This window comes from Chaetura pelagica, unplaced genomic scaffold (assembly GCF_000747805.2).
Source record: "Chaetura pelagica isolate M959 unplaced genomic scaffold, ChaPel_1.0 scaffold275, whole genome shotgun sequence".
Lineage (NCBI taxonomy): Eukaryota > Metazoa > Chordata > Aves > Apodiformes > Apodidae > Chaetura > Chaetura pelagica.
This window is the reverse complement of record NW_009953486.1, coordinates 8795513-8805633: the sequence shown is the minus strand read 5'-3', so window position 1 is coordinate 8805633 and position 10121 is coordinate 8795513. Positions and strand designations below refer to the sequence as shown.

General features: G+C 53.2%; 1 protein-coding gene across 1 annotated transcript in view; it reads right to left on the bottom strand.

The window, feature by feature from the left end:
* The window catches only part of LOC104389745 (potassium channel subfamily K member 9-like), a 12150-nt gene extending 4896 nt beyond the window's left edge, over positions 1-7254 (bottom strand). Inside the window, exon 1 of the mRNA XM_009998782.1 lies at positions 7250-7254. Coding sequence (XP_009997084.1) covers positions 7250-7254 — 5 coding nt within the window. The remainder of the gene's footprint in view (positions 1-7249) is intronic.
* Positions 7255-10121: the final 2867 nt, after the last annotated feature.

Below are 10121 nucleotides of genomic sequence, written 5' to 3'. Positions count from 1 at the left end.
GAGTCGGGTAGGCGGGGGGGGGAGCTTACATGGGGCCCCCAGCCGTGGGGGCAGCGAGCGGAGCCTCCTGGCGCTGGGACCCCGCGGGTGGGCGCCGAGGTGCAGGGAATGAGCTGAGGTCGTGAGGGGGCAGAGCCCACCCAGCCAGGAGCCTCTTCCCTGAGCTTTTATGAAAACCTGGTGTTTCACTTCCAGAAACAGATGCTTCTCTGGGCCGTGTGTTGCAGGAGCTGGTAGGAGATTTCTCCTTCAAGAAATAAACCCACCAGCTCTGACTGGGAAGAAAACAAACAAGGAAAACCAACCAACAGGCAGGGTTACACCCCCCTTCACCTGTCTCGCCTCTCTCCAGAGAGAACAAGGTGCTGAGGGCTTTCATTGCAGCAAAGGAGGTTCAAGTTGGGCATAAGAAAAACTTCTTCACCGTGAAGGCTGAAACAGCAGAACAGGCTGCCTGGGGAGAGTGTGGCAGCCCTGTCAGTGCGGGAGTTTAAAAATAAGCTAAGCAGATGTCTGCTGAAAGTGCTCTGGGTGCAGCTGGTGCTCTCCTGGAGCAGGGAAGACTCGGTGCCTTCCTGAAGCCCCTTCCAGCCCTGTCCTCTGCGTTTCCGTGGCCAGTGTGAGGGACAGAGTGCCCTTTCTCACTGTAATCCTGAACTCTTTTTCACCCTGGACACTTGCCACTTCCCTCCTCCTTGCCAGGACCGTCAGTGAAAGTTGTTACTGAAGAAAAAGCACAGGCTCCAGCATCCAGCAGCAGCAGCACAGCCTGCCAGCGGGTCGCTGCTTGGCATGGTAGTGCTTGCAGCCTCCTGCATCACGAGGCAAAGCCTCTGCTGGAGGAATGTGTCTGGTTTGTGTTCTCCCTGGTGTTGTTTGCAGCCCTGCTAATGGGGCCAGAGATGCTGCCAAACCTGCAGACCCCAAGCAGTGTGTGTGTGTGGGAGCACCACTAGAGATACCCTTCACCTGCTGCCATCCAGCTTTCCACTGGTCAGCAATGACATCCCAGCTTGAAGACAGGACACAGAGCTGCTAATTAAGCTCTAATTAGTTCCGTTACAGAGAAAGCAGATCTCGCAATGACCACATCACTGTGTACCTGTCACACATTTGGGGCCTCAAGTGCCTTGCAGGACAAGTTCTGGAGTCCCCAGCATTAAGCTGGTGGTCTAGAGTGTCTTCTGCTGCACCATGCAGATGTTGGGCCAAGGCAGCAGAGGAAGTTTAAGCATGCAAAACCCTGGTAAATGCCCTCCAGCCCTGGGAGAGGAGAGGCAGAAGCTACATGCACAGTTTCCTTTAGCAGCAGCATCCCTGAAGGAACAGGAGTAGCAGGATCCTAATTAAAAAGCCTCCAGTAACAAACCCAGCTCTGAGGAAGCCAGGACCAGGTGGCAGTAACGCCCAGCCCAGGGTTCTGAACAAGGCTTGGTCATTCAGATGGTGCTGAAATCAGCCTGCTCTGCCCTCCTGCTGCCCCTGCTTTCCTTTCCCTGCATGCAGTGAGCAGGGAGGCACAAGCCAGACCAAACTGTGTCAGATCACTGTTGTGTAAGACAGTCCCTCCCAAAGAGGAAAGTTTCATGCTTTCCCACTGGGAAGTTCCTTCAGTTCAACCTTTGTCTTTCCCCTGACTTTGCTTGTGACTGGTCAGGCAGGAGCCACAGGATCAGGCCAGGCAAGATAATGGTACTTTATCATTGATTTCCTGTGAGAAGTTGCATTATGAGATTAAATGTCTCGTTTTTATAGCATGGGGAGGCAGAGAGAAAGCAAGAGCTCTGGAAATAAAATAGAAAATAGATAGAAATCAAAGTGATGTGTTTCTGTTGTGAGGTGCTTGTGACCAGGAATGAACGTACCTCGTTTGTTTGTCAGTCCTTTGGAGCTGAACTTTGAGAAGCTGCTTCCTTCTGAGGTTTGTAAACAAAGTCAGGCCTCATCTGTGTTTAAACTGGTGCCTAATTAATGTGTCTAATTGGTCTGCATCTACTAATTCCAGGCTGGTGGGGAATTTATTAAAAAGCTTTGCCAGTTTTAATGGCTTGAAATGAGCAAAGCTGCTTAACTGGGATGTCTCAGATGAAAGGTGCTAAACAAGGGACCAGCAGTGTGGGTCTGTTTGAGTCCATCCCACAGCCCAACGGGCGTGGGGAGAAGTGGGAACATCCCACCAGCCCTGCTCAAGCTGCTTTGTGCTAAGGATGGGGTCTGGCAGGAGTCAGCCCCCTCCCCAGGTTCCAGCCACAACGTGCTCCAGCCCCCTGGGGGCTCAGGGACCCTCTTTGTGTGCTCTGCCTCGTTTGGTTATTTTTAGAGAACAAATAGATGTTTTCTTTTTGCTTCAGTAAAAGCATCAGCAATTCTGGCTTTAATGCCATTTAATACAGAGATTACAGCCTCGCAGTGCCACAGGATATTTTTAAACCAATGGATTAGTTCATTTCTAAAAGGGATTAGATACTGAGATATGAATAACAACCAGGAGCAGCTGCCCAGACCCGAGTGGGACTCCAAGCACTGCCCGGCTGTCCCAGGATGGGTGGGCACAGGGAGCAATCCCTCCTCTTCTGCAGAGTCCCTGACCAGATCCCAGCTGGACAGAAGCAAAGTTTGCTTCTGCCCCATGACTCCATAAATCTTGCTGTAAAACATCCTCCTGCTGGACAGAGCTGATTTGTCCCTGTCCTCCAGGCCATGCTCTGGCTTATTGGAGGCTGGGGAACCTCATGGCTTTCTCTTGGCTTTGGGACCTCCCTGACTGCAGCTTGGCCAGCTGCAGGCTCTTTGTGCTGTGCTGTGACCTGGAGGCTCAGTGAGAGAGTTAACAAAGTGTTGGATATAAACTGTTGCACGGAATGACACGGGATCAGGGAATTGCAATGCAGATGCCTCCACATGATCACCATGGATGTGGTTTGTACCTTTCAAACCCTAGGGCAGGTGGACACAGCTCCACATGGGACTCTCTTCAATGGCCCTGCCTGGCACCAGCCATGCTGAGCCTTGGCCATACCTCCTCCTGATGCCCTGGCACCTCCAGCCCATTTGTGAGCCTTCCCCAATTACCCTTCCTACCCAAAACAGGTCCTGCAATGAGCCTCCCAGCCCCATCCTTCCCACAGCTGCTCCCCTTGCAGCCTGGTCTGCCAGTGGTTGAACACGAAGGAGACCTGGGCTGGAAATGCTGACACTGCTCTTGACAGTTTATGGTCACAAACTCTATTTTCAGCCTAATAAGTTTTTTATATGCTTGGAAAGCTGTCAGTTGAACATCAGCCAGGCACAAAGTACCTGCCACAAACAGCCTGGACTGCAACCAAATGGGAAAGGTCCTGCTCTGCTTTAGCAAGTTCCTGATCTCAGCTGCTTTAGTTGGTTCATTTATTTGGTTTGAAGATCTTTGCTTTAATGATAGAGCAAGACAAAATAATAATGCTCCTGATTGATAATTTGTGGAAAGATTTGCTGAGAGCCTGTTCAACCAGAGCTGGCAACCAGTTTGGGCAGGGGCTTGGGGGTGGGAGGCTCTGTGGTGCTGCTGCAGGTGCTGGGGTGGGCTGGTCCCTGTGAGGAGCCACCAGACCTCAGTGCTGAAGTCTCTTCCATCAAAGAGGCTTTGGGAATGTGTCTGGAGAAGGGTCCCAACTCCCTGGGAAGGTTCATCTGGAGATGATCTGCCCTGGCCATGACCACAGACTCACCTGTGGCCCTGAGTAGAGCAGGGCCTGATCCTGAGCACCTCTGCTCCCACCGTGGTGCCGTGAGGTGCTGTAAATGACTTCCCTGCATCACAGCCCGTGGGTTGGCCAGGAAGGTCAAGGCTGGGGGACCAAAGGATCTAGGAATGATTTGCAAATATGTGAGGCTCTTTCAGAGGGCTCCCTGGTGACAGCTTCACCCCTGTCCATGGGGGCCCATGTGCAGGGGGGCTGGAGGAGGGAATGGTGGCAACTCCAAGCCCACCCATGAGCTGAGCTGTCCCCCAGGTGAGGCTGGGCTGTGTGGGCAGCTGGGCTGCTGACCTCTTGGTGCAGGAGCAGCCCTGTCTGCTGCCCCAGGGCTCTGCTTCCCAGGCAGACAGTTTACAGCAAATGACTAAAAATAACCCGGTAATAACAAAGCACTTCAACTGAGGAAAAGTGCATTTATTAGTAAAACTCAAGTTGTCCTTTCCTGTTCTGCCCCTGCAGCTCAGAGAGCTGGTGCTGAGGTGCTGCTGGCTGCTCTTCCAGCCCAGGCTCCAGCTGAGTTCCATGGAGTGTCTGATTCCCCCAGGAATTTTTTTCCCCTTGTGCTAGTGATGCTCCACAGGCTGGTCCCAGCTGCCTTCCCTGGCCAGGAGCAGCTCTGGTTTGGGGCCCACAAGAGATTTTCCAGCAGTGAATTTTCCTGTGGAAACACTCCCAGCTGTGCCACCCCTGAGAGCACAGCAGGTTCCCAGAGGGGAAGGAATACAACTAAATGACAATGTTTGTTTTCTCTTGTGGCAAAAGCACCCTGTTGGAGCCCCATTTCTTCCTCTACCTCAAAATTACAGATTTTAATAAGTCTTGTTTTTATTCAGAGATTTTCCAGCTGCTTCTTTCCAGGCTTTGCTCTGGAAGGGCAAATTCAGAGACACATCCTCTCTGAATTGCAAATGTAAAGATGTTCCTGTGTGCCTGGCTTAGCTGTTTGTGCCCTGGTCCAGCCCTGCTCCTTTCTTCTCAGTCATGCTCATGGGCTGTGTGGTGTCCCTGGGGCAGAGCAAATGGCAGCACAGGAACCACAGCTGCTCTGGGCATCAGGATGCCAGATCTGCCATGATTCACTTACAGGGAATCAAATTAACATGAGGCTTTTCTGGAGCCAGGCAAACCACCTGAGCTAAATGGGAAAAACAACAACAACACAGGCTTCTCTGGGTTCAGAAATATTCTCTTAAATTTTAGGTCCCTTGTTTGAGTGTCTCTTGGGGTAGAAGTTGAGGTGCTGAGCAGTGACAGGAGATGATGCTCATCTTGGTATCCCCCCAGGGCGCCCACACACAGGGCCAGGTGGCAGACTCAGAGCATGGCTATTTTTGGGTTTCTGCATGGGAACTGCATTTGAATGGTCCCCTTTATGTAGGAGGGTGGAGATCTGCAGCCCAAGGGCTCTGCCTCCCCTGCTCCTCTGGGCTCTCAGCATGGCAATGTGTTTGCCATCCCAGCATTGCACTCTCTTTTATAGGGGGATTTTTGCCTCCACAACCAAGTAACGATTCATTCAATGACATCTCCTGGCTCTTGGCATCACCACCAACAAAGCTATACCTGAGCTCTCCTCTGTGCTAGAAGCTTCCCATTGCAACGGGACCTTCTCACCCTAAACAGCCTGGGCTAGAGGCACAGCAGGGCTGCTGGGCTGGGAAGCACTGACTGGGAGCTGTGGGGTGAGGTGCTCCCCACCTCTGCTGAGCAGCACCTCTGCATCAAAGCCAAGGCAGCCAGGACAGGGTTAATCTGCCTCCTGTCCTTGGATAGCCTCTGCACAGCATGGGAGCAGCCAAGGAGGAGCTGCAGTGCTACTGAGAAGCCTGGGAACTTTCTGACACTTCTTCGGGTCACGTTTTTGCCCATGGACCCAAGCAAGCAGAAGAATTTCACCCTGGCTGGGCTGCACCCTGGCTCGAAGGGCTCTTCAGGGAGCTGGATCCAACCTGAGCAGCTCCTGGTCAGGGCAGAGTGGAGTTGTTGAGGGAAATCCAGACTATAGCCTCCTGCCAGGTTGCTGAGAAGGCAGCGCAGGTCGTGGTGCCCAGGGCAGCTCAGGGGGTTTGTGCTGCCCTGCTCTCTGTGCTGCCCTGCTCTCTGTGCTGCCCTGCTCTCTGTGCTGCCCTGCTCTCTGTGCTGCCCTGCTCTCTGTGCTGCCCTGCTCTCTGTGCTGCCCTGCTCTCTGTGCTGCCCTGCTCTCTGTGCTGCCCTGCTCTCTGTGCTGCCCTGCTCTCTGTGCTGCCCTGCTCTCTGTGCTGCCCTGCTCTCTGTGCTGCCCTGCTCTCTGTGCTGCCCTGCTCTCTGTGCTGCCCTGCTCTCTGTGCTGCCCTGCTCTCTGTGCTGCCCTGCTCTCTGTGCTGCCCTGCTCTCTGTGCAATGAGCAGCACCCATGGCAAGGGGTGTGGAGGGCTTGCCATGGGGGACATTTAGAGGGATGGGCTGAAAAATGGCTCCTCTCTGTTAAGCCTGGGCTGACCAAGTCCTCCAGGACACCCTGCCCAGAGGGTGTAGCTGCAGTGGCTCTGTCAGGGTGCTGGAGCTGCAGGCTGTGCAGTGCTGCTGCTGCCCAGCTGCCGGTGCATTCCTCAGCTCTGGCCCTGCCCAGGTCCCAGGCTACATGGCATCACCTATTTATAACTGCATGCACTGCAGGAATAATCTTAGACTGATGGCCTCACACAGTCACGCTACGTGTTGTGCTATTTATGTGATTTGCTGGTCTTCACAAGCTGGTGATCTCCCAGATGCTAAAACACTCTAGAGCCTTAGCATAGAAGAAGACTCAGATTGTCCTCTTTACAGCACCCAGTCCCAGGTACGTTTTCCATTTTTTTTTCCAGCTCACCTGGAGTAATTGCAGCCACTATTCCTTCCCCAGTCTGATCGATACCCTTGGTAAATAAGATAACCTGTCAAGTCTGTTGTTCCTGTAGCCAAAGGTACTTGAGCAATGAAATTGTTTTGCTGAAGAAATATAGATGCCTCTTGCTGAATCCAAGGATGCTGTGACCTTTCATTAGTGACCAGAGTGACTCATCTCTTCTGTGCTCTCTGCAGCCTCCCCCCACTCCATAAAAGATGCTCCACAAAGTCCTGCTTTCTGGTGCCTGGAGCTGAGACCTGTGGGACTTTCCTGCTCATGCAGGACCTTCTCCTCCAGCTTTGCCTGTAGTCTTCACACCTCTGCCTGGGGGCTCCTGCATTATGGAGCTGCCCCATCTGCATGACAGGGACCCTGTGGTACAGAGTCCCAGGGACAACCCCAGGGGATAAAAAGCACTGGAGAGGTTTTGAGGTGTCAGTGGTGCCCAGGCATTTGGGGCAGGTCCTCAATGGTGACCATGCACCCACAGTGGCTGCCCTTTGCAAGGGAAGGAGCCTCTCTCTGCAGCAAGGGCTGGAGGGAGGGGGGCTGCTCCATCCCCAGCTGCAGAAGGTGGCCATGCAGGCTCATGTGCCAGCAGTTAGCCCTTAATTACACATCCAGCTAATAAAGGGAAGGAGCTCACCCCATGTTCACAGGAAGAAGCAGTAGTGCCTGAGAATCAAGAGGTCTGCAAAGCAAGAGATACAAATAACCCCCCAATATCTCAGGGATATCAGCTCAACACTCACATTCTTAATGGCTTTTGCTGATTTGACTGGAGCAGGACGCAGAAAAATGAGCAGAGATGTGGCTGCAGGTGTCCTTGGAGCTCAGAGACACTTCTCAGGATCTTTAAATCATCATTAAGACCGACATGAGGGGGCACCAGAGAGGACAGAGTTGGGCACAGCGATGCAGAAGGTGAGAGCAGAGTTTGCTGGCAGTTCCTCCAGCTCCCTCCCCAGGGTTGCAGTGATAACTGTATTTCAGTCAGTCATGCTCAGAGGGGTGCAGTGACAGGGTGCTGCAGCTCCCACGGGCTCTGGGGAGCTGCAGCTGGTTCTGTATGGAGCTGTAGCAGCTTGGATGGGATCCATGTGTGATGGTGGAAGAGCTGGACAGCTTTCAGAGGTGTGGGTGTTTTTCAGGAAAGGAGAAGAGTTCAGAGCTTTGGAGAAGCCCAGATCTGGGGTCTCTGTGCAAGCAGCAGAGGCCAGACTTGGTTCTCATGTCCCAAAGATGTTCCCTACTGCAGCAACAGGGTAACATCTCATTTGGGAATATGAGCTTTGTCTTCAGGTTTCCTCTGGAGGAGGTGGGAGCCAACGGTTTCAGCACTGTGTTGGACCCCTGCCAGAGGCTGAACAGACTCTGGGGACCTACCTTTGTGCGTGCCTGGTCCAGCACTGCCCTCCAGCAGCTGCCTGCAGGCTCACCGTGCTGGCAGCTCCTGTTGGCAGAGCCCTGGGAAACTTGTCACCGGCCCCTACAGCAGGGGGGCTCCTGCTCCAGCCCCCAGCTCAGCTGGCTCCTGTGCTCCTGCAAGGCTGTGAAAGAAGCCAGGCCACTCACGATTGAAAGCATGAGGTGTTTATTTGCCCTTTAGACATATTATCCCTGCCTGAAACCCAGCCATGTCTCTCTTTGCACAGCAGCAAAGGTGGGTCCTGTGAGGTGTGATAAATACCAGACTCTGGTCCAAAGAGCTCAGGGTCCATGGGTTGGCACTTTCCCAGCATGGATTGATTTTTTCACTCACAATCCCCTTCCTTCTGCTGAGCTGCAACACCTGCCATTGCAAATTGTATCTCTCCTTTCACAAGGACTGAAATGCTCAAGGTGTTTGTGGTGGGGGCACAACAAGAGCAAAAACCAAAATGCAGCCTGGGAGCCTCAGCTCCCCCCGAAGCAGAGATCCCCAGTCACCCATGGACTGTCCTTGCCATCAAATCTTGCCTCCACAAGCCTTCAAACCAGCATTGCCTGTCCTTTTTTTTTTGCATGTCTGATTTTTAATAGATGCATCCAATCCCTCACAAGGCTGGGGGCAAGAGTTAAGGTGCAATCACCCACCTGAAGGCTTTCAAATTCTCCTGGGATCTGCCTGTTGAAGCAGCGGTTCCGGCTGCTGCTGCAGTCATTTGCCTTGCAAAAAACCCCAACCAACAGCCTCCAGAAACTTTAAAATGCCAATTTGTTGCTGTTTTCTATGTGCTCTTCCAAATGAGAGTGAGTAATACCAAGATTCTTTTTTTCCTTTTGTGAAGGAGGTGGGCAGGAGAGGGTAACACTGATCCTGAAGCAGCTCAGTCACCCAGGAACAACTAAGCCGGGAACTGGCACAGCTTAGTCATATATTCCAAACCTGGTATTATGAATATTTCCATCTCCAAAGCACTTCCCCCCTGCAAAAATTCACCCTCTCAGCTGTCCTCTGATGCAGGTAGTTAATTAGCAGTGCCCTCTCCTTAGGTGAAGGAGGGAATCTTGTCTCAAATGCATTTGGTGGGAGAAAGGGGATGCAGTGGGGGAGCATCCATCCATTATTTTATGGGTAGTGGGGGACATTAACCAGCTTGGACTGCTGCACTGGAGGCTGGACTGAGAAATACTTCAGGACTGGAGTAAACACCACATTTCTCCCTTTCCACCTCCAGGTGGACTGTAGGCAAAAGGGTTGGGTTGAGGAGCTTTGCTCTAAAACCTGGTCCCAGTTTGTTCAGATGCTGGCAGTCCTGTCTATCCCTGGTGTGAGGTTGGAGCCAGTGGTGCTGCAGTCACCATCTCTCTGCAAACCAGGCATCGAGGTGTGGGGCAGCTCCTGGGAAGAAGCCAAGCACAAAGTGAAGTGGGGCACCCTTGGGACAAGGTGTTGGGTACCTCAGAGCTCATCAGAAGCCTCCTCCTCACAAAGAAAGATGCTCATCTTCTTCTTATCTGCCTGGCAAGTGGTTTTCTTCCCAAAGATGGACCCCAGGGACTGGCTGGCATTTTGGTGGATGCTCCTCACGCGGGACATGCAGTCTTCACTGGTCATCAGGTACAGCAGGGGGTTGAGGGCACTGTTGAAGCTGGCCAGGCCTCGGGTCACCTGGTAGGAGATGTAGATGTTCTTGAAAGCCTGTGTGCAGGACCCTTGCAGCTGCCAGACCCGAGACAGCAAGTTGAGGTTTCTGAAGATGTGGTAGGGGAGGAAGCAGATGGAGAAAAGGACCATCACGAGAATCACCAGCCTGATGCTTCTTCTCCTGAGGGTGAGGTCCATGGTGTCATTCCTGCAGAGCACCACCACCACGTGGCAGTAGCACCCGACGATGATGAGGAAGGGGATGACAAAGCCGGTGACGGTGACGGCCGCGGTGTAGGGCAGGTAAGCGCCCAGCTGCTCCCGCCCCGTCGTGTCGTGGCACCGCATCCCGCTGCCGCCCATCTTGCTAAAGGCAAAGTCGGGAGCCACCTGCGCCAGGACCCACACCCAGACCAGCCCGCTGAGCCACGGCGCGGAGGACGCCCCC